Source organism: Pelodiscus sinensis, chromosome 6 (genome assembly GCF_052426305.1).
Source record: "Pelodiscus sinensis isolate ZL-2025 chromosome 6, ASM5242630v1, whole genome shotgun sequence".
Classification (NCBI taxonomy): Eukaryota; Metazoa; Chordata; order Testudines; family Trionychidae; genus Pelodiscus; species Pelodiscus sinensis.
Window position 1 is genome coordinate 97468917 of NC_143057.1, and position 24500 is coordinate 97493416.

The window sequence follows — 24500 nt, forward strand, 5'->3', positions numbered from 1 at the left end:
AACCCCCAGACTGCAGGGCCTGAAGAACAGCCCGCTGGAGAAACAACAACTCCCGGAAGGGGGGCTCAGAGACTGACGTGGGCACTGCCGGAGGGCAGTGTCCTGAAGAGAACGCCGTGGCCTAGAGGAAAGAGGGGAAACGCTGAGGGAAGGTACCCTGCCAGCAGAAGGAGCTAATTCCTAGGACAGACAGCAGGGGGTGCTATGGTGGTAAGTGAACCCCCTCACAGCACCACATTGGAGATCACTGCCTTGGAGGAATACCAAGAGAAGAGCAACGTGCATGCACCCACACTTTTTGCATGCCCACATAGGTTTTAATTTTCTGATCCATGATTCATCTTCTCCTAGGGTACCAACAAATGAAAACGCCACACAAAAATAAAGGAAAATTCTGTTGCTTTACTACAGAGTAAAGAACCCTTAGGAACAGTCTTGTTCGTTAAAACCACATCAGTAACTCATCCACAGAAACCAGTTGATATAATACTGCACTAGAAGGGGGAAAGATTGCAACTAGTTTCAGTCATAACCACAGTACTTGATAAACCCTCTTCACTTAAAATGTCCCTATACATATGTAGCGCCCCCTCTCCACCTGGTTACCTTCTTTAAGGCCAATCTGCTTACGGGTATTGATGGGTAGGTCTGGGTTCTTCTGGATCCTGCCACCCACTCAGCTTTATTTTTTCTGATGGATTTATTTGGCGGTGCCTCCACCCCCCCACTCCTTCCTGGCAGGGTCACCAGGGCAGCTTGGGAGGAAAATTCTAACCCAGGGTAATCCCCACGTATCTGCCAGATAGTTGGAGACTCCCAGAAAATAATACAAACACATACACTATAATAAACCCAATTATATTAAACAGGAAACAAATATAACATAACAGGGTAAAACACTATTTTTAGGGTCAATGGTGCCCAGCAACTGTAAGATTAGTGTCCCGTTGGTATGTGTACTTTGTTGGGGCCCTTGATGACTTATGACCACAAATGTCTTCTCTGCAGCGGTTTAGCAGTAGGGCTGACTGGGTCCAGTACAGCCCAAAGGACTCACAAATGGGGGAAGGTGGTAAATCCCTCCATAGGTTTAATATGCAGCATGTTATAAAATCCTCAAACAAATTCCCTGACTTACTAACTAAAAGATGGAGCACTCACACACTCCATGAATGAATGAGCCTCAGGTTCAGAGATGACTCAGTCACTGCAGAGGAGCTGGTCTCTTCTGGAAGAGATCCTCTTTAGGCAGGAATCAGGTTGCTATGGTCCCCGAATTTCCCCTCACCACAATGGGGTGCAAGGCTCAAGCCACACAACTAAACCAAAATTCAAACGGTAATCTCCTACCCCAGCATTCAGACCCACACAGCAGGCAGCAGCCCTGGACTAGCAGATAGAGCAGAGCTGACCATGCGGTGACTGGTCTCACCCAGGGAGCTGAAGAGCCAACTCAGCCTGGCTGGGGAAGCCTCCAGCAAACTCCACAAACTGGGAATCAACAGTGGAGACATAAAACCCAGCTGAGGGATCCTGCCTTCTGGTCACTAGAGGCTAGTTCTCAGGGGGAAACCCTGCATGCAGGCCTGGGGCTTACTAGCTCCCACACAGCCAGCCCTCCCCTTGACCTGTCTGGCTCCAGACTCCTCCAACAATGGCTCCTCCTTCCCCTCCTGAACTCCCTGGGAGGGGCATCTCACTCCCTATGGGTTGTCAGGCAGACTCTGACCCTGGTAGGAGGGGGAGCGAAGGCAAACTCAGCGTGCCTCTCCCTGAGCTGCCAGCAGACAGAGCCCCGGGAATCTAAGTAATCTCCTTGGGGGTTACACATACAACACATCAAACAGATAATGCTGGGTGTTTCATACAACCTTTATTTGAAAAATACTTACAATAAAGATAGGGACAAATGAGTACTTCAATCAAACACCTTTTCCTCAAGGAGTCCTTGATCATTAGGTAGCATTTGGAAAGCACAAAGGATATACAGCAGAATGTTGGTGTTATGGATCTCTCAGGAATGGAGTTTGTCTATCACTGAAATGTTCTGTAACTCTGAAGAACAGATTATGAACTTCAGACATGTTAGCAGGGGTTGGTGCTTCAGCTGACATGGGGTGGGATCAGGATTCCAGGCAGGGAAGAGGAAGCAGGGCTTCTGATTCTCAAGGCGCCAGGGCAACAGGTGAGGGGCTCAGGGCTTCTGCCTCACTGGAGCACCATGGTTCAATACTTTAAATCTGGGGGGGGGGGGGGAGGGAGAGGAAGAGTGCTGTGGTTGGGGAAGAGAGAACCAGGACTCAGAGCTCTCTATGGTTCTGCTCCCTGTTTCAGTGAAAAGGGACCCACACCATGGCTCAGAGTTTTAGCTACCTAGAGAGCACAGGAGCTGAAACTGGTGCTCCACTTTTAGCTAAAGCACTGAGCTCCTGCACCATCACTCCATGGGGCTGAAACATGGAACTCCATTATCATCAGTGTACTTATTCTTAATTTACATTGGTGTGAAATCAGAAACAGACCCCATGAATCCCTGGGCTCAGTTTCTGTGTTCAAGCAGGTGTCTTAGCCATGCTCTCTCACTCCTGGGGTAGTTGATGGAGTGTGCATAGGTTGTAATGTATACAGACAAAGGCACCTTTCAGATACGTAGAATCCTCATGTGATCAGATATGCTGGATTGACAGGAAATACCTCTGAGAAAGAAAAATTAAGAGCAGTGGGCATTGGAATATTCCAGAATAAGAAACATAGTTAGTGAGAGGTACAAAATAACTGAAATCTCAGGTCGCTTGTTTGGCTCAGCATTCAATTAAAAGGATCTACATAATAGTTACATTACTATAAGTGGGTAATATTTATGACGCTTAGTACAGGAAGCAGGTGAATTATTAGCCACAACAATATAGGAGTTCATGAGTTAAGTAAAGTGATGGTAAGATATTGTCAGTCAAAATATGAAAGCTGCCAGTTCTAGAGAGGGGCAAATGAATGTCTTGAAAGACTAAGATGAGGACTTTTCAACAAACCCCATGCATGTTAGATGTGTCTGATGATGATAAAAATAAAAAGGCAAATGAAGAACTGTACCTTTTAGGAGGAAAAATTTAAAAACCACTGGCCAATTGGATGAAATGATCAGATACATTTTAAGGGAGCCACTGATTGTGTCATATTTGGAAGAAAATATGTCAATCAATACATTGTTCAAGCTTGTTATCTTTGATTCAGTTACTAATTTGGCAGATAACAGGAAGCCAGTGGATATTGTATATTTGGATTTCAGTGTGTCCATCAGTTTATTATCACATTATAAACTTGTAAGTAAACTGGAAAAGTGCCAACTCATAAATTACTATTGCCAGGAAAACAAACTGGTTGTAAAATAGAAAAATCATCAAAGAGCCAATCCTCTGTCCCTTATTCTTGCTGAGCAGTACTTACAATTGTAATCCCATTAAAGTCAGGGGAACTATTTGCATAAGTACCACTCACCTTGATAAAGGGGTGCAGAATTTAGTCCCAAGATAAGACTCACAGTATGAAACAGAGAAAAGGGGCTAACACAGTCTGAGGACTTCTACTTTATGTAATCTTGATTAAAAACATAGAGAAAAGTGTAAATGTTCTTTAAAAGGACACATGCAAATATATGTCTGTGTCCCTCCAAATTCTATGTTTTATAAAAATCAAACCATTACTGAGAAAGATTAATGTAAGTTTACATGCAGTCTTTCTTTTGATTTTTCTATTGCAGGACCTTAATTATTATTTCTACAATGCCCAGAAACATTCCAGGAAACGCACAAAGCAGACAATTTTGGGAGGGTCAGGAACTCTCATAGTTTGTTGTACCCTTCAAATCTGAAATAAACAGAAAATGTCATTATTGTATGTATTCCTCCCCAAAATAAACAGTACAGTGTAAGGTGCTTCATTGGTAAATATTTCTTTTCCCTTTGTTTGTTTTTCAGAGTGGAAACAGGATTCTGTGTTCCATCATTCTGAACCATCACCAAGGTCCATCAATAATAAACTATGACGATGAGAATGGGAAGACATGTATGCATGTTGCTGCTGCTGGTGGTTATAGTGACATTATCAGTGAGCTGGCTAGAGTCCCAGAGTGCAATCTGCAGGCCCTTGATGTGGATGACAGGTACACATGGAAATGTACTGAAAGTGCTGGAAACCCCCTTCTCTAAGTCCCATTGTATTAACCTGAACCTAAGAATCTCTGTTTAATAATCATGTTTCTGAGAAGCAAGTGAGCTTAGCAGCTCTGGAAATCAGACCATGACATTTATACCAACTGCTGACTCATGGAAATGTTTTTTAACTCTATATTTCGGGAAGGAAAAGATGGAGGTTATCCGAAAGGCTTGTTACTATGTGATTCACTAAAATTAAGTATTCCTTCCAAAATACCAGAACAAGAACTTACAACTTTGGAGTGAAGCCTTGGCCCCAAGGAAGTCAATGATTAAAACTCCAACTGACTTTAGTGGGTGCATTCACCCTTAGTATGCTAAGATGTTAGAGACTGCTGAGAACATGCTGAGAACGTCAACTCCCATTCTCAAAGGAAGCACTGTTGTGTTGTAAACGCAGAAGATTCCTCTTCTCTATTGTTTAAGGTCCAGATCCTATATTCATTGAAGTCATTGGGAATTTTGGCATTGAGTTCAGTAAGAGTAGAATCCGAGGGCTGTCAGTAACAGCTCTCAGATTTTGTCCAATTATGAGTCTATCCTATTTCCCATGGAATAAATTATCAGAGTTCTAACTAGCTTCAGTGACAGTAGGATTGTTCTTTTAGGTAATTAAATATATACCCATTGAATCCTTTATGCAAAAGTCTTATCAAACTTAAGAGATTAAACCAACAGGGTTTTATAGATTTTACCCTAAACATCTTCAAAATATAAATAGGAAAAGATTTTTATATTAATTTCTCTTACATTTTCCTATAACAGATACCATATTGGAGACTGGACAGAACCTTATAAACCCTCATTAGCTTTCTTTTAAACTCTGTTCCTTGTTACTCTTATCTGAAATCAGTAGGGTTGCACCATATTCACACACTTCCTCTTTTATTCACCTATCTTCATTCACTGTCTTTCTTATCTGGCATATTCTGCACCTCAGTGGTCCCCAACGTGGTGCCTGCGGGCGCCATGGCGCCCGCCGGACCATTTTTGTGCACCCGCATGGCACATGGACACTGCCGGCTTCTGGGCATGCGGCGTATGGGCGTCCTTGCCCCTGGGCACGCGGCACAGGAGTGGCGCCGGCCCCAGGCATGCAGTGCATGGGCTGTTCCGGCTCCGGGCGCGTGGCGTATGGGTGGCCCCGCCCCTGGGTGCACGGTGCAGGACCGGCGCCGGCCCCGGGAGCGGCATATGGGTGGCGCTGGCAACGGGCACGTGGCGTATGGGTGGTTCCACCCCCGGGCACGTGCGCGGCCCAGCCCCCAGACGCCCGGGAGCCCCGAAAGGTTGGGGACCACTGCTGTACCTTGTAGCTTGTTTCAATTTCAAAAATATAACCAGTGTTTTTTTATGTAATGTTACAACTTTGAGGCCAAATATTAGTTTCTAGACTGTAGGCCAAAATAATACTTCCTCCACTGTGACTGCTGAAGTTCCTGGTTACAGAAAATCAAGTAGGTTCCCCTACACAAAAACAGATTAAGACAGCTTCATTTAGAAAAAAAAGATCTGCCTTATTTGGGTTTTCTGCTGGTACTTGTCCACTATGTAATTAGTATCAACGCAGCAGTAGAAATTACTGCAGTCTAATGGATAAAGTAGCAGTTACAGAGTAACTCCACTCCTGCTCTGTAGCTTGAGAGAGAATCCTTTCCCCTACACCAGGGGTCTGCAACTTAGGGCTCTTGAGTCAAATATGGCTCAGTATAGAACCAGATATGGCTTTTGTCATTCCCAAAATACATGCAACTCTTTAAATTAAAATTAAAACTCATTAGGCAGTTCTTCTCCTAGTTCAGAATAACCAGTGCTAGCAACCATAGAGTGGTAATGTAGGTCTACCACAGCCATTATTACCACCGCATCATCAAGAGTACTAACTGATGCACTCTGTGTACATGCTGACTAACTTAATGGATCAATAATTGGTTCCATTTTTTCTCTAGGACACCTCTGCACTGGGCTGCAGCAGCAGGGAAAGCTGACTGTGTGCAGACGCTGCTGCAGCTGGGAATAGAAAGTAGCCCTCGGGACATCAATGAAAACACTCCTCTGACATATGCAATGTATTGTGGACACACAGCATGTATCAAGCTGCTTTCTCAGGAGAACAGGTAAAGGAACAAGAAATCAAAGAACCTCTTGCTTATAACAGCAGGTCTCTTGCTAGAACAGAATATCACTGGGGGGAGGGGAAATGACATTTCCTTCTCTCTGCGTGCTGCAGAAGAGTGCAAGAGCTGCGCAACTGCTGAAATGAATCTGCAATTGCTATACAATGCTTTGTTCAAATTCTTCACTCTAAATAGCAATGGTAAAGTCACTGAATGACTTATCATTGTGGCTAGGTGATATATGCCCAACAAATGTAAAGTTCAGAACAAATCAAGTATGAACTTAGTTGTAAATCAATTCACCAATGTCTTCTTCACAAGATACGCTTTATGGGACAATTTTTGCCCTCACTGGTCTGCCATCTGTTGAAATCTATGGAGGTTAGTTATGTGTTCATGTAACTACAACAGAATTTGCCCTACTAAATACAATAGTAGAGTTCAGTAAACAGCGAATAACTATTTACCTGGTATATTTGCTCTTCTCAATGCCCCCAATTTAGATGTTCTGTTCTCCTTTCCTGCTAGAAAAACTCACTTATGAAAACTGAAAGCTGTTCTGCTTTTTTCTCAGACTTTTGTCACATTGCTTTATCTTGCCCCTTTCTTTCCAGTCAACAGTCAGTATTATTTCCTGTATTACAAAGGGTAAGGCATACTTAAAATTATCTTTGATGCTGCTGCAGACTCTACTTCTGAGCAGCCACTAGAAGTTGATTATTTAGGCAATAGCCTCCTTTAAAATCTGCTGAAACAAGACCACTTCACAGATCTTCCCAAACTTGTGTCCTACAGAACCATTACAAGTGGCATTGATTTAATGGTGGCTTTGTTTATTTTTTCTTGTCAATGCTAAACCATTTGGTATTACAAAAGCTCGTGATACCATCTACATGTTTTGTTAGTCTTTAAGGTACTGCTAGACCAGGGGTGGGCAATACTTTTTGGCCAGGGGCCTCTTCAGAATTTTTTGAAGTGGTCCTGGGCAGGGCCTAATCCAGAAGGGGCTAGGCCAAAATGCTTCTGGGCTTCCCCACCCCTAGACCATAATTGGTCTGGGAGAGGGGGAGCTATTTTGCCCCCCCTTCCAACTAGGCACCCATGCCCCTGGCAGGTCAGGAAGACGCTTCACATACTCCCCCGCCTCCAGGACCTGTTTGGCCTGGGGGCAGGGGAAGTGCAGGAAGCCTCCTCCCACCCTGCGAGCAGCGCGTGGCACTTTGAAGTGCTGCACACTCCTCGCAGTGCTGGGATAGGGCGAAGGAAGATTCACACAGCTCCCCCATCCCCAGGCCCTCATTAATCTGGGGGCGGGAGGAGTGTGCAAAGCCTCCTCCCGTCCTACCTCCGCCCTGTGAGGAGCCCACAGCACTTCAAAGTGCCTCGCGCTGCTCGCGGGATGGGAGGAGACATCATGCGCTCCCCCACCCCCAGGTCCTGATTGGCCTGGGGGAGGGGAAGCTGTGTAAAGCTTCCCTCGCCCTGCTCCTGCCCTGCACTTTGAAGTGCTGTGCGCTCCTTCCGGGGGGGGGGGGGGGCGGGGAGAAACTTCGCACTGTCCTTCTGCCCCTAAGCCAATCAGGGCTTGGGGGCAGAGGAGCATGTGACGTCTCCTTCCGCCCTGCAAGCAGCGCACGGCACTTCAGAGTTCTGCATGCTTCCCACAGGGCGGGAGGAAGATTTGCACGCTCCCCCGCCCCCAGGGCCTAATTGGCCTGGGGGTGGGGGAATGGCAGGGCCTCCACAGGCTGGAACAACCTGCTTGGCAGGCCGGATCTGGCCGCGGAGGCCCTTTTGCCCACCCCTGGGCTAGTCTATTCATTGTTTTTTAAGTTTTTCCAGTTACAGACTAACTTGGCTACCCCTCTGAAGCTTTTCCCTCACATGGTATTAGTGATCACTATGCAGTTGGAAATAGCAGATTGTAAATTTAACATAAAACAAAGGCCTTTTTGTCTTCAAGAGCCATGTGAATTTTTCTTGTTAAAATTTATTGTCCTGGCATAAAGTGCCCTTATACTTCAAAAATTTCCCACAAAATTGGCATCCCAGTTTCCCAATCTATTAGTGTCTCAAAGACTCCACATCAAATTTACTCCATTTCCAAATAAAATTAAGTTGTTTTTTAACTGCCTACCCTGCAAATTCAGCCTGAATTTAAGCTTGTTGTTTTTGGCTAATGCATCACCATGTAATGTTCTCTAAATACACACAAAAAGCAGATCAGTTGACTCAGAAGATACCATTCTTAGTTTCTTTCTTGATCATAAGTGTATTTTAAATTCCAGTTTTGGCAATCCCATTTAACCCATTTAAATTACCCCTGCAGTTTCATCTTGATATGGTACTCTTCATTTTGGGTACTTAGACAGGCAATATTTCCTTTAAGATTCAGTACATTTGTACAAAAACTCAGAAGGGTGTTCACTTTCTGTTCACTTATTTATCTGTTTCTAGTAAATCTGAGCCAGTCCATCACCCTCCTTCACAGAACAATAAATTCCTAAAAAAGGAAGGAAGATTCAGTGTGCTTAACCAAATCTTCTCCTGCAAAAAGAAGAAAGATGATCAGAAAACAAACCAGAAAGACAGAGGCAGAGACAAATATCAAAGGGAAGAAACCTCAGAAGTTGATGACATTATCACTACATTTGATTGCATTATGGACACAAACTGTCAAGACTACTCTGAGGAATATATGACTACTGTTGACTTTAAAAGAAGGAGCACAGATACCCAGAAGTACCTCACATCAGAAAAGAAGCAGTCAGAGTGTAATGGACTTCCACCAATAAGAACACAAAGTCTCCCTCCCATTACTACAGGCAGTTCTTTTCTAACAACTTCCCTGAGTGCAGCTTCAAGTGTTTCCTTGAGTACTAGTGCCTACCATTTTGCACACAGGTCTCAGAAAAGTAGAAGTGAACATGACTTGTTAGATCACAGAAGTAGCTGCCAGATTTTATCAGACAATCCTTGGAACACAGACGCTAACCAAATACTCTCATATAAAGTCTGTACTGCAACTTCTTCAGATAAATTGATAGATGGTTTACTCTCTGAAAGATCCAGCCATGTGCTTTTGTGCCCTCCCCACCTTCCCTATCTGCCTAGCTCTCCATCAGGTAATTTCTTTGTTCAATATCCCTTGAAACATCTAATGTCTACAGACATGGCAGGTTGGATAGGGCATGTTGGAAATGTAGGTAAGTCTGAGTCTAATTTGTTTAGTTTGTTCTTCCTGTCTGCAGTAGAAATCCCAACATCTTAAGAGGTGTTCAGTTAATATATTGTCTTTTCAGCACTTCAGTTTAGATGTCACGTTGTCAAGTTTATGTTGTCTTCAGTGTTGAATTAAAGTTGCTAAATGTATGAAGAGTGAGTAAATGTTTTTAGCTAGTGTTTTGTAAGCTGTCCTGCAATGATGATGAAGCTAAAGAAGAGCCTGAGCTATAAGGTTCTGAAGTGAATTTGGAGCTGATGTTCGGGATCCATTGTTTTGATTCATGTCTATTGCTGCATGAATCTGTCTGTTAGGCCCTGATTCGGGAAATAACTTAAGAAGCATCTGAGCAATTTTAACTTCCCTTTCAATTGTACTTCCCACATATTTCAAGCTCATTGTGTGCATAAGTTCCTTTTGCAAAGTGGGATCTTACAGCATCCCAACCACCATAATATCTAGATGCTAATTGAAAATTAAACTAGAAAAACAATTATTTGTGCACTGATTCCAAGAATAAATGTAAATTAATTAATGTATCTACTATCACTGCTGTTGAGGAACCACTTCAGAGCCCGCTGTGCTTCAGTTCAAGGAAGACTGGAAAGGGCTTTTTTTCTGATGCTAACCCTGAACTGGTCAGAGGTATCACTATTGAGCCATGACTACCTCTACACAGCAGTGAAGACTGAATAAGCTACTAAGCTACTAACTTACTGCAGAGTAGCTGAACTTTCATTATGTTTGTCATAGTGATTCTGTAGAGATGATTTCAGATTAATGCCTGGGGTCCAAATAAGGGCTGGAAATTATTTGTAGAGTGAATTAGAGCCAGGTCCCTAAAAGTTTGACTGATCTGAGCTGATTAAGTTCTCTCTGCCTAGATGTTTTTTCCCCCTTCTTGGTCACCCTTCCCACCACATGAACCCAAACCTCCAGGTGAACTAGCACTAGTTAGCCTGATGCAATCACTTCTAAACTGAATTCATGAGGATTCACTTCACACAACCCATATGAAAAAAATCCTGTTTTGTTTTGTTTTATTTTGTTTTGTTTCAGCTTACGCAAAAATAACTACCAAGGAGTCTGAGGATAGATTAGGGTCATGCAAGAGGTTTTCACTAGGAGTAAATGGATAAAACTGAATAAAGAGAAATGGAAGTTGATTATTTGGAAACATTCCCCAAGGGAATTGTCTATTTCACTGTGGAGTAATTTCTCTTGGGGAGGTGAAGAAAGCCTATCACTTGAGTAATTTAAATCTACATTGTAGTCTTTTCTTAAGACTGCACACAATATGGTAAGGCTCAATCCTACTATGCTAGAGGGAGAGAAGAATGGATGGAAAGACAGAATCACTTAATTACTTCCTTTCCAAGAGTTTTCTATGATTTCAAGCCCCAATCCTCCTAATGAATTTGCACAAATGGACCGTTGTACCCACACAGAGACCCCATTGACTTTTGTGGGACCCAGAGTAGATGTAAGGGTCTATATATGGATCTGCTCTCAGGATCATGACTCAAGTTTGGAACCTATCGGAAACAGTTAATTTATTTTGGTGGGGACTTTCTTTGTGTATCAAAAGGAAGAATTTATTCCCTTGTTTCAAACAGTTTGCAATTTACCTTAGAGGAATGAAAATTTTACAGTTAGAAATAAAATTACTACATAAAAAAGCTAGAGTGCTGTGGGAGTTTGAACTCTATGTATAGGCTCAGCTGCTCTTTAATGAGGAAAACTTCCCAATAATAAAAAGATTCCTGTAAGTTAGAATAAAGGACATGTATTGAAATGAATAAAACAAGGGCAGAGAAGCAGGAAGCTCACTGTTTAATGGAAATATGTTGCATAGTCCAGGTCTTGTTTTAAAATTACATGATAGAAAAGAGCTCTGTCTCTCCATTCACATGTATGTGTGTTTTTTCAAAATCTGTGTCCTGCTGCAACTAGAACCACATGTGTCCCTGTTATTGAAATTCCATTTACTTTTTTAATTCAAAACCTCTTGGCTCTTCCTTTTTATCCTCTGTTGCTTTCACAGCATTGCCCAGCCTTCAGGATTGTAGAAGTTTGGAAGTAAATTAGTGTTTCCTGCCAGACAGCTGGGGTTGATGTAGGAGAGGCCCATTTTCTTCATTTTTGCACAGAAGTGGGGATTCGAGAGAGCGTACCACATTTGGCTTTTTATAGTGATTAAATGTTAATTTTTTTCCCAATATTAATGATACTTGCTGCAAGTAACTTCCTAGCCACTGAAAATATAGAAAAGAATTATCATTATCAGTCATTTTGGGGGTTTTAGCAACTGAAGTTAATTTGCAAGTCTTTATTTGACCATTGAAATTCAGCATTTAAGCCCTTAGATGGAGTTGTCTTTGCTAAAATTTAGAGCTATATTTTATGCTAATGCTGTTGAGGCATCTGGCATGAAACTCAGGATTTGGGGTGGTTTTTTGTACTCTTGGAAATGAAAGTTCAGCTGATTTCTCGACTAATACCCAACATTTATTGAAAGGGCAGAGTCTGGTGTTGGTGGCATTGGGCACTTGAAGACATGCCATCATCCCATTGACACAAAATTGAGTAAAACCACTTCATCTTGAATTGTGTCAATGTATGACCTTAGCAGAACAAGATCAATTTCTCAAAAAGCTTTGGCTGTATTTCAACAGAAACTTCTGTCACCTGCAGCTTTGAGTTGGCATCAGCCATACAGAACATTTTGCTCAAATGAACCTTGCCAGCACATCCTTTTGTAAAATACACACAACCCTTCCTCCACTCTGTGGAATGAAAAGCAGTTAAGTTACAGAAATTCCAATTACTATGGGAAAGGGACCACCGATATGGGGTGGAAAGGCAGATACAGAAGATGTTTCCCACTCGCACCATATAATCACCTGCAGCCCTTCTTAATTGGTCATTCATTTTCATGTATCTTCATAGATGTGGCTTCTTGACCAAAAAAAAAAGAAAAGAATGTAGTTGCTTCAACTGCTGCAAGTGCTTCAGAAGCTACATAACTTGCTCACAGAAATAGCTGCATTCACTTCAGTGGAACTACATAGGAGCACAAGTTACACATGTGCATAAGGTTACAGTGTCAGGAGGCAAATTTCGGTGTTTATTAAACTTTTCTAATAGTGGCATAAAGTCTGTCACCTCAGAGCAAACATTTTCAGTTAACACTGCAGCAATCTGGATTTTGGATTCGGATTAATTAAGATATTGGGAACATTTTATATATTGGTCAACATTTTCCACATATGAAAAAGATTTTGTATAGGGCTGGCCAGAAAACAAGAATTCCGTTTTGTGAAAACTATTGAGGTTTTGAAATGTTGAAAGACCTTTTGAAGTTCTGGATATGGACATGTGCTTAAGTCTAGGTATCCCACATCCCTATCAAGGGCTCTGACCAGCAGGCTACACAGTTAGTCTCTCATTGACCCTCTGAATATTTAATTATTTATACAAAGTGGAACAGCTGAACCAGAGGAGATTGTAAGAGCGAGTTCTAAAAGACTGACTCTGTAGCTGGATGAATATAGTACTTGGTTAGGATATGGGAGAGCTGAGTTTTAAGTCCCTACTCCAAATCAGGCAGAGCAAGGACTTGATCTTTGAACTCAGAAGACAACATTGATATCCTATTGGCCCTGAGAAATGTTCCCACCAAAACTTTTTAATCAAAATAGATGCACTTCCTAAAAAGTTTAGGTTTGAATTCTGAAAAGGGTAGAATGTTTCTCCTGCCTCAAAGCTGTTTTGGGACCATATATTGAGTAGCTTAGGGCAAAGAATGGGAATCAGTTTGGAGTCAACACAGACCTTTTATTTGGACTGGGTGTTTTAAGTGACTTCAGTTGGTTGTAGTGTCTCCTCCCTTATGCGGATGATGTTGCCTTTACATCATTATCACAAGCTTTGGCACTCTATGATGAGGAAATATAAAAATAATCTGATCTTGATCTTAACATGTTAGTCTGGAAAACTGCCAGTGGGTCAGACAAACTTGAAATGGGAGTTTTTTCCTGGCTTTAAATAAGTGTATCAGACAATTCCTCACTACAGTTAATTCAGTTACAGGAAAAACCATCAGCTGCTATGCTCCTTGAAAGGATATAATTTCCTAGTGATTAGTTTCATGTTGTACTCTAGTAAACTCCTTAAAATCAAAACAAGTCTTGAAATTTATTATCGTACTCAAGGACATAATTTATTGCTCTTTGATGAATTCAGTGCTTGTGAAAAATACTAGGTTAGTCACTCTAATCTCAGCTCATTTTGCCATTGCTGATGTTCTGCCTCACCTTTCTGCCCTGGAAGGATGACCTCTAGTGATGAGAATAATTTTGTTTCCTTAGTTTTTTTTATTGAGATTGCAACCCAAAGTGCTTGCTGTGATGTTTATGTTAATGATTTGGATCATGGTCCCCTAGAAACTGGCTGGAGTTAATCAGCTTTCCTCTACTTTCCCCTTCCTCCCCCCACCCCCCTCAGATTTTGGATTTGTTGATCTTCAGGGCATGGCGTTCTGTTCTACATAAATAGAAAATCAAGAGGTTTTTAGCAAAGTGCTTCTAATAAGCCTTTGGAGAGCTGTTCAGTAGCCTAACATCCTGGAGTTATTTCTTATCAGGTGTTGAAACTGAACCACCAGTCTAGATGTAGAAGGCCACCTATCCATTTCAGTTTTTCCATCTTTCTTCTACCGCAGCCATGCACGTGCAATCTAATGTTTGCTCTTTCTGTAAATTCATTCTTCAGTGGATCCTTCAATACTTTTTTTTAAACAAGTGTTATCCTTCAAATGACTTGAGCGTGTGTGTGTGTCCCTGTCCCTCCGCTCAAGGTGTCTTAGCAGGTTTTATGGCCCCCTTGGGGTCCTGTATTTTACTTTTTAATACATATTTATATTGTGTTTTAAAATTTTTGTAAGATGCTTTGAATATTTTAAATAGAGAGGTGGAGTACAAATATTTTAAATAAATAAATTAAGTAAATAAATGAATTGCTAAATCATCAGGCTCAAGACCATACCTTGTTACGTGTTTGTACAAAACCCAGTACATCTTGGACACTATGGTTGGTAAAAAATGGGCTAATAATAAAAGGGGGCATGTTTTGGCAGAGAGGAACTATTGGACAGTCAGGCTACCGTAGATATCCCAAAATAGCTATTCCATGTCTTTTGAGTGCGCCCATTATTTCAAAATATAACGGGCTTGCTATTCCGACATCCCTGTAAACCTCATTCCACGAGGAATAAGGGATGTTTCAGAATAGCAATTTATTTTGAAATAAGTGCTGGGTAGACAGTGCCAAGCTTTCAAAATTAACTCAAAATAAGCTACACAATTTGCATAGCTCAAATTGTGCTGCTTATTTCGAGCTCCAGGTGTAGTGCAGCTGTACCCTAGCTGATTTTGTGACCTGTTTCAAAGCTAAGGGGCACCCTCTGCATCAGAAGTTATTTTTGGGCCACATGAAACCCCATTAGAGGGATCATATGTCCATTTGCTTCATTTTGCAATCAAGACAAACTGTGTACTTTGAATCCAGAAAAAATATAGGGAAGAGGAGAAATATTCTCTATATGTTTATGTACATGGCATACATCCACTGCATTTCAGCTCTCCTAACCAACAACAAGGATTGCATCCCAATCATTCCTATCAAGAACACAATTATGCTCCATGGCCATTATGTCACCACTCTTCCCCATTTATTAATAAGTCCTTTTCTTAGAAGAAGTGACAACATTCCACAGTCAAACTCATACACATGCATACAAATTAAGCAAAACCAACCTATTCCAATTTAAAGCACTGCAATACAGCAAACACAACTTGAATGTAGCAATGGAAGCAGGTGGACATTTTCTTCTGCCTTGAAGCTTATGTAATCATGTATCCTAACACAAAGTGGATGTAAGACAGTCACAGCATTTTGTGACCATTTGGCACAAATATTGTGATGGGTAAGAGGAGTGCTGGCCAGCAGCCGTTTAGAAAGGGGTTAAACTCAGGTAGCTAACAAGGATGTTGACAGGGGGCCAGAAGAACCAATGCGGATACTACAGTGCTGAAATTTGAATTGAATTTATATACTTTGCCTGTTCTCTTTGAAAGAGAATTCTAAGCTAAGGGCTGGAGGGAACAGATGCAGTAATCAGAATTACCGTGCCTGTGAGAAGTATTGGACATGGGAGTGAACTGGGACTTGAAGTACGGATCAGCATGGATTGTCAGTAAAGAGAAAAGGTGTATTTAGTTGTGATCAGGGTATTTTTCTTTGTTTTGGTTGCTTGTTTAAACTTCTCTGTGTGAACCTATGCCTTCCCTCCCCCATTCACAATCTAAGAGCATACCCAGAGATGGTCTCTGTGTTTTAATTTGATTTACTCAGTTGCTCTGTAACACCTAGCAACTAAGTTTGCTTTATCAAGTATATCTTTTTTGTTTTGTTAATAAAATCACTTTTTTTAAGGTGATGATTTGAGTCTTGTGTCCTAGAAAGAAACAGGAAGTCTATCTGTGTGTGTGTATACATGCCTCAGACTAAGAGGTGAGCTACCAGAGCCTGAAGTTTATTTTCTCTTTGATTTTTCAAGCTCTTTTGTGGTAAAAGAGTGTGGGATATCTCTGGGAAAGGAATTCAGGTGTTTTTCCTTCTTCTTTTTTTAAGGGTTTAAATCACTTGATGGTGGCATCTTTTGTTTCTCAAAGCCAGTGCATCTGTGACTCTGGGAAGTTTTTGTAAACAGAGCCTATAGAGGCAAGGTATTTAAGGTCTCCTGTGGGGCCCCATCTTCTGCAGTAGGAGTGCTAGAGTGAGGAACAGTTCTGACAGATATTAAGGATTAAACAGAATGCAAACCAAAGAAAAAGCAGGTCTAAGGAGTTTACCTGCAGTTAGACTCTAGTAGTGGGGTGAAATCTCTGATTTCTACAGGACTTCTTCATATTTTTATCAAAGCTATTTTAGCCTTAGCCAAAGCCCAAAGAAGTCAGTGGACAGACTCTCACTTCTATCAATGGACTTTGGTCCAGGACTTGTGTGATGAACTATATTTGTCTATGCAGAGGACAGTAACTAAGAAACTCTGACTAGAGTATCTCATTTCAGAAATGGGGAACTGCAAACTACTTTAGAAAAATGGCCTGCCTTTCAATACTACAGATGGACACTCACACGAGTGTGCAGCCTTATTGGTTTCCCATGGGGATCTAGTTACAAGATTTGGGGCCAATCTGAAACAAAACAGTACAAATGAATGTTAGTCACAATATGAATGAACGAAAACCAGAGTAACAGGAACAAGGTCATGTTCTTACATGCACTTGCTATGTGCACAACTTAATGATGTTGAATCATTTTTATAACTGAATTTAAATAAATATCAGCAATCCCCAGACCCCCCCCCCCCCCCCCGCATCTAGCCATTTTCAGTTGGTTTTCTGTTGACATGAAGGCACCCATTTCTGAATATTAACATAGAAGTTATTAGTCTATCAGCCAGTACTATCATCCTCTATATTATTTCCTAGTACATACAGCATGTCTATATTTTTCTATCACAGGGAAAAGTTTTCAACAGATGTCCCTAGACCGACCCAAAGTAAAAGACCTTACTCCTGTTCGGAACAATCTAGCTCCAATACCACACCACTGTGTTCAGAAAAGTAAGTAGAACATCTAAATTAATGTAGCACTCTGATGTGGATCCGTAAAGCAGTTGCATTGGGATTGGTTTTTTGTTTTTCTTTATCCTAGATGTGTTTGATATTGGTCTAGCAGCAGTTATCAGCTTTACCATATAGGAGAATTTAATTCTAGAATAGCAGAGGCTGAAAATGTTGCAGATGTGATATGATCAGCTTCCAGCAGAACTGAATGTGTCTTCCTAGATATTCCAAAGCAATATTCTACCACACAGGAAGGCAGGGATGTATATACAATGTGCTGTAGAACCTTATGATAGGTACAGTGCCACTGAAGAGTGAAGATGTGTCCTGCTTGGTGCGTAATAGGGCAATGCTTGATGTGTGAGATTAAAAACAGATACACCATGGCTCTACTATAGAGACTATGAAGAAACTCCATCATCTCCCATAATATGTGCTCGTATTTATATGTCCTTGTCTGTGACCACAGCTCGAAAGAGAATTAGATCGGAAACATTGTGTGCCTACTAAAAACTAAATAGTTTTCTTGAGAGAGAGAAGGTGGTTTGTGCTTATCTGTTTATTCAGTATTATGGTCTGATGCTTGGACTTGCTCTTAAGCAAGAGCATATAACTTCATATCCTCATATTCAATCAAATGTACTGTATTATATGTTGCTACTACAACAGAATTTTCACAGCATTAGTTTCTTTCTACAGTAAACTAGGTGTCTAGGTTTTGACAGTGTGTGCATTACTATAGTGTCCGAGCTGCTTTGTCATTATTTCATCATAGAAATCTACATATGTGTATAGTTGATGGGCCTAAGCCTCACAATCCAATTTACAAGTGAAAGGATGGGAGATGGAGCTTGACGCTGTCTCTTCCTTCACAGGAAACTGGTGGCAGTTGCCTTCACTCATTCCCTATGACTGTGCTTAGTTCTTGCAATAGTGGCTGTCTTGGTAACTTCTGCTGTAATCAAAGGGAGCAGGTAGATAATGAGAGCCGCTCTTGTTACAGACTGCCAGACAGTTCCTTTTCATTCCCATTGCAATCCCAACACAGCTGCTGAAAGAGCAAAGAGGACCTTCCCTGCCCCACAGATCAGCATCAACATGGGGGAGTCAGGTCAGAGGACGAAATTGACAGGTCAATTTCAGAGCTAGACATGGTCAGACACTTGGGTTTCTTATTTCACCAGTGCCAGCCCCACTCTCAGTACAGCAACATGGTCTTACATTTCTGTGCTCCATTAAGGTCCAAACCCATTCATCTATTTTGAATGAGTTGTAGGTTTGCCATTTACCAGAGCACAAATTAGCCAGTCCTATTACACATAAGCTAAGCAAAAGGTTTCTAGCCCATTAGAACCTGAGTTCTACCATTCAGGAATTTGTGTCTCTGCAGCTGAAGCTGACAACATTGCTAATAACAACAACAAAAATAAAGGAAGCAGCACTCCTTGCCCTGCTCTGCACATTAATGAGATTGTATCATTAAAGTGCAGAGTGTGCTATTATGAGCCATGGTGGTTAGAAAACAGAACATCGAATTCTACTGTTGTCTAGAAAGTAAAAGAGCAACTCATGTTCACCTCTTCTCTTTTGAAGTGAAGACATGAAGTATGTTGAAGTGACACTCCATGTGGTGAAGGAAAAATTCTTTTAGCTGCTTTCAGAATCAGAGCTTCAATTTGTCTTTCATTTTAAACTCTGATGGATTCCTGGCTTATCTCTGATTATGTTTTTAGGTATAGCTTTTGAGGGGGAGTTCATAGTCATCTGTATTTATGTAGACTTAATCATTCACACAATCAAATGGTATTTTTAGCTATAGGCAGCACATTACTGTAACAGTAAAAAAGAAACAAAGATAGAGTTGTTAAGTATTAATGTTTAGCCACAGTGTTATGTATAGGAACCATCTTTCCTAGGACAGATACAAATAATAAAAAGAAAAGCTGATTTGGAAAATTGATTTCATATTTCACTTGCTCAAGAAAACAGCAGTGAAAAAATTAAATATCATGTGTGAAATCCAGTGCTGTTGGAATTTATCTCACTCAGCTAAACTTCCTTGGAAATAAAACTTCGAATAGAAGTCCTAGATCTACTGAAATTGAATTGATTTCAATAGATCTGCATTTCCACTCTTGAAATTTTACTCCCAGAGATGTTAACCTAAATAAGAATGCTAGGATTCAAATAGAAAAAAAAAGTAATGATTTTAATTAAATTGAAATAAGTGCTAAATACATAGAATAAAAATGTGACAACAAAATAAAAGTAAAAATAATTAGAGAACTGAAACCTCTATGAATGCAAACAGAAAAGTGTTTACACCCCAAAAAAGGAAGTGAAGCAGAAAAAAAGGAAGATGTATCTGCCTTACAACAACTTTAAAAATACTTTTCAGAAAAAAGTTTATAAGTAGAGCCCTGAAGCAGAAACCTCAGAGAAGAGAAAAGTATATGATGGGAGGAGGAACTAGGCTGAACCTCCCATGTCTGCCATGTTGTCCTGGAATCTATGCAGTTGTCAGTGCTGCTGTCCCACCCACAACACACCCTTCCTGCTCTGGTATATAGCCCCTAACCAAAGGCTTGCAAAAGAGTCCTCAGAAAACAGCCTTGTGGCTGGCTTTTACAGCTCTTTCAAGGGAGGAGGCCTCCCCTGTCAAAATATTGGGCGTTTAAGGCCCTCTTATGCTGTTCTTCTGGTGTCATAAAGGGGTTGGAATGGTGGTGAAATTCTTATCTCCTAAATATAAATATGAGTAGATCTGGTTCAGTTCTGAAATGCAAGCTATAAGTTTGCCAGACTCTAAAAAGTTATTCTTTCAGAAGACATTTGGGTACAAATTAGCAATGAATTCTAGAGGAATATGACCTAGGAATCAATTTACAGTATTCCGGCTGGCAAAGTTCACACCCAAAACATACAACTGTCAAAATATTTTGTCAATGTCTTGGGCGGCATCACATGAAAACTGGTGTCTCGCAATTCAGGAATATCATTGTGTGTGTATGTATGTGCATGTCATATATAGAGAGTTATATACATATGCTGGAAATAAGTTAAAGTATCTTGTGGAGACAGCTGATAAAACAACCCTACCTTAGACAAAGAAATGAGCATTTACCTATCTGAATGGACCACAGGCCAATGAAAAAAACCGGACGGCTTGGTTACAAAGTGCTCAAGCCAATCACAAGAGATAGCTGCCTGAAAGAAGAGGAAAGGTGCCTATGAAACAAAGAACAAGCAAGAGGGGAGAGGAAGTTTATCTGGGCTTACCTCTTCAAACAATTCAGCTCAAAGGTTTTCTGGACTATAAAAAGCAAAAAAGAGGAATTCTTTGTTTATTTATCACTTACGGGACAAAAGGAGCCAACACTCTTGGAATCTGTGAAAGATGGATCTCCCACCCATGTAGATTGAGGGTACAAAACTGATTGTAGATGAGAAATTGCCTGACACCAGGATTGTAATTGAGTTTTAGACTCTAGAAAGAGTGTTTTATTTGTAACTATTTTGTATTTCTATTATCTCTGCTTCATATCACTTACATATGTTATTCTTGTTTTATTAATTTATCTCAGTGCTGTTATAGTAAAGTGAGGTGCTTCCTCAACTGAGACCACAGGCTGGAGTGTATTCAGTCTCTTTAGAGACAGCAGATTTGATAATTTCTGTGACTGTCCAGTTGGAAGGGATGAATATTCCAAAGAATGATCTTCTGGAAGTTCAGGAACTAGGGTTTATTACTGAATGTTACCTGCAAGGCAAGGTGTTATGGGGTGTACTTAGCCCATAACAGAAGTAAAGGTTATAAGGAGTAACTCTTACAGCACATACTCCATCTGGAGTTGGCATTTAAATAGGAGCCAGAGAGATCAGAAGATGCCTGACAGGACAGGGAGAGAGATCTACTCTGAAAGATCCTGAAGGATGCTAAAATAATCTTTTCTTGGGAGAAAGACCCTGCCTGCTGAGCCCATAGGGGTGTAAGTTTTAATTATTCTCCCATTCCTTTGCTACTGTGACAAACTGTACGACTGTGGGGTGAGTGGTAGGAAGCGGCCCAGGGAAGCACATCCAGGTGCCAGACATTGTTGCTTCTTACAGGACCCAGGATATGTCTACACTGCACAGGTTTTTTTAGAAAAACTTCACTTACGTCCACACTGCAATTGCATTCTTTCAAAAAAAAAATCGAAAGAACAGAGTTTTTCCGATATTGGTAAATCTCTTTCTACGAGGAAGAAGCCTTTTTCCGAAAGAGCTCTTTTGGGAAAAGGCATGTGGACGGAGAAGAGGAAGTTCTTTCAAAAGAAGAAGAAAGCTGAAAAAGCACAGGTGCCCTGATGGCCACTCCATCCATAGTAATTACAGCTTAAATGCGAGATAGCGTCCATTCAGTCTGGACGCTATCTTTCGAAAAAGCAGATCGCTTGTTCGATGCACTTTTGCTGTGTAGATGCTCTCTTTCGAAAGAAGATTTTTTTGGAAGCTGTCTTCTGGAAAAGCTTCTTTCAAAAGAAGCCTACAGTCTAGACATAGCCCCAGTGGAGTGGGAGGGCTCAAGCTCCCACACCAACCACCTTGTTTTGGAAGACCCAGAGAGGGTAAAGACTTTGTAAACTGCCTGGCTGGCACCATAGGGGACACCAAATGGACTGAAGAAGCTTTCCCCACCACCCTTTCGGGAGCGTGTGTGGCACAATATCATCCTTGAAATTCTGTTACCCCACAAAGGGATACAGTTGATTGGTGACCTGACCAGAGGGTCAGGCAAACATCTACCAAAATGCAGACTGACACAGGCCATGACAGTAGGTAGTGGAAGATTTTGAAGGCAAAGGCAAGGTAAGACTTAATAGCCTAACGACTTGGTGACACCACCAGTGAGCACCACCCATCACAAGTTGGTGGAGCATGTGGGAATTCATCCCAGCTCAGCCGTAAAGCCTTGAAAGAAAAAAACTGGATATAGATGAACTGTTCAAGAAGATGGACAGCCAGCAACAACAGCTAGCTCAACAGCAGCAGCAATAGAACCAGATGTTTCAACAAATGGCCACTCAGCAATAGCAATAATCAGAACAATGGCAGACCTGATGGCACAACAATTAGAGCAACAACAACACTTTGTCCAGCAGGTGGCAAGCATTTCACAATCAGTAAGGGCAAGTGCAGATTGTGTGGCCAGGACCCCAAGCCCCACTCCAACCCCAAACCTTCTGGTAAAACTCATGCAGATAGTGTCTGGGGACAACTCTGACACTTTCACTTTTAAGAAGATTGGCACAGCAGCTCAATGGCCATCTGAACAGTTTTTCTGGCAGTGTATCTCATCAAGCAAACTCAAGTGGCATGGCAGATCCTAAATGCTGTGCGAGGGTCAAGGCAGCCATCTGAGACATCTTTGGTATCATGGCTGAGACCCATTAACAGCACTTTCACCAGGAAAGATTTCCACTCAAGCAGTGGCTCAGAGCCTTAAAAACCTTATTGGCTCTGGCTCCAACTGAGCAGGTCACAAAGATTCTCCCAGCTTGCAGACAGGGGAAAGTGTTGTGACACAGACCTGAGACATTGGCTAATGCAGTAAGGCTGTCAGAAAATTACATGCTGACCACATGCCTGGCCACAGGAACTCTGAAGCCTCAAGAGCAGTGTTTCTTAAACTGTGTTCCGTGGCACACCAGTGTGCCGCGAGGCAGTCAGAGATGTTCCGCAGAGAACAACAGAGTTAAAAAATGGCCAACCTTAAAGGGGCAGGCAGGTTTTTTTGGCTCAATAACTTCCCCCCGAACTCCCCCCTTTTTTTCCTCAACAAAAAATCCATGATGTTGCTCCTTAAAAAAAATTGTTTGGTGTTCCTCGGTCTTAAAAAGTTTAAGAAACACTGCTCAAGAGGCTTGTTACCAAGGATCACAGACTGCAGATCTCTGAGCCTAGTGAGGGAGGATGGATGATCCACAGCTAAAAGTGACCTGACTAGAGAGTCAGGTGGATGCCCATCAGAAGGCAGACCACCACTGGACATTACAGTAACCAGTGGGAGATACTGAATGTGGAGCAAATCAAGACCTAGCACCCTAACCGCTAGGGAACACTTCTAGTGAGCACCATATATCACATAAGATTAAGACTGTCAGAGTCTTGAGGAGTTTGCTGGTGAGACAGGCAGACTGGTTCAGCAGGGAGAGGACACACAGGCTACGTCTACACTGGCCCCTCTTCCGGAAGGGGCATGTAAATTTCACGAGTCGTCGTAGGGAAATCCGCGGGGGATTTAAATATCCCCCGCGGCATTTAAATAAAAATGTCCGCCGCTTTTTTCCGGCTTTTAAAAAAGCCGGAAAAGAGCGTCTAGACTGGCCCCGATCCTCCGGAAAAAGTGCCCTACTTCAAAGGTCTTATTCCTACTTCAAAGTAGGAATAAGACCCTCCGGAAAAGGGCACTTTTTCCGGAGGATCGGGGCCAGTCTAGACGCTCTTTTCCGGCTTTTTTAAAAGCCGGAAAAAAGCGGACATTTTTATTTAAATGCCGCGGGGGATATTTAAATCCCCCGCGGATTTTCCTACGACGACTCGTGAAATTTACATGCCCCTTCCGGAAGAGGGGCCAGTGTAGACGTAGCCACAAAGTTTAAACTCCAGTAAAGCTCTCACTTGCAGAGGTAGGTTGGGTAGTTATTCCAAATATTCTGTGGCACTAACAAGCCAGCCTGCTCAAAACACTATGGGATTGAGAACACTCCAACACAGCTAAACACAGTTTTTTTTTATTTAACAAGAACATTGAGGCAATATAAATATTGACTACTGTGGATTAATTTTTTTAAAATCATGCCCTTCAGAAATGTATACTTATCCTTAAGTGAAGGCTCCTCTGTAGGTTGGAAGAGAACTAGAGAGAAAATAAATCCCTTTTCCCTATTGCAAACATTCCAGATTTTAACCCAAATTACGAATTGGAAAATCTGGAGAACGAAAAAGCACAAGAGTTGGCCAGCAATTCAGCAAAAAAGCATTTCTAATTTAATTAGAATCAAAACTAGCTTTAACAGGTTCACTTTCCCAGGGAACCAATACTTTCAAGTTGGGCCCCCACATAAGCCCCACATGAATCCTCTCTGCCTCACCCCCTCTGCTCTCTCTGACTCTCTCTCTTCCCCATCCTATGGTATCAGGTGGGAGGAGGCTCTCTCCTCTTCCTGGTGCATCGGAACTGCAGCAAAAGGAGCATAATGTGGGGCCACCT

General features: G+C 41.7%; 1 protein-coding gene and 1 long non-coding RNA gene across 5 annotated transcripts in view; one reads left to right on the forward strand and one right to left on the reverse strand.

Annotated features, from left to right (window-relative positions):
• ANKRD55 (ankyrin repeat domain 55) overlaps positions 1–24500 on the forward strand; it is a 215727-nt gene that overhangs the window by 182735 nt on the left and 8492 nt on the right. For 3 of the 4 annotated variants that reach the window (XM_089779385.1, XM_075932436.2, XM_089779384.1), the window contains 4 exons: positions 3975–4159; positions 6161–6328; positions 8786–9453; positions 17141–17242. In XM_089779385.1, coding sequence (XP_089635511.1) covers positions 3975–4159; positions 6161–6328; positions 8786–9453; positions 17141–17242 — 1123 coding nt within the window. Of the gene's footprint in view, positions 1–3974; positions 4160–6160; positions 6329–8785; positions 13655–17140; positions 17243–24500 lie in introns of those variants that run through there. The other variant, XM_089779386.1, reaches the window with a different exon arrangement.
• LOC142829948 (uncharacterized) lies at positions 1861–6957 on the reverse strand. Its single transcript, XR_012904905.2, has 3 exons — positions 6796–6957; positions 3496–3864; positions 1861–2696 (listed from the first exon to the last, which is right to left on the reverse strand). It is a non-coding gene; the product is annotated as an uncharacterized LOC142829948 (long non-coding RNA).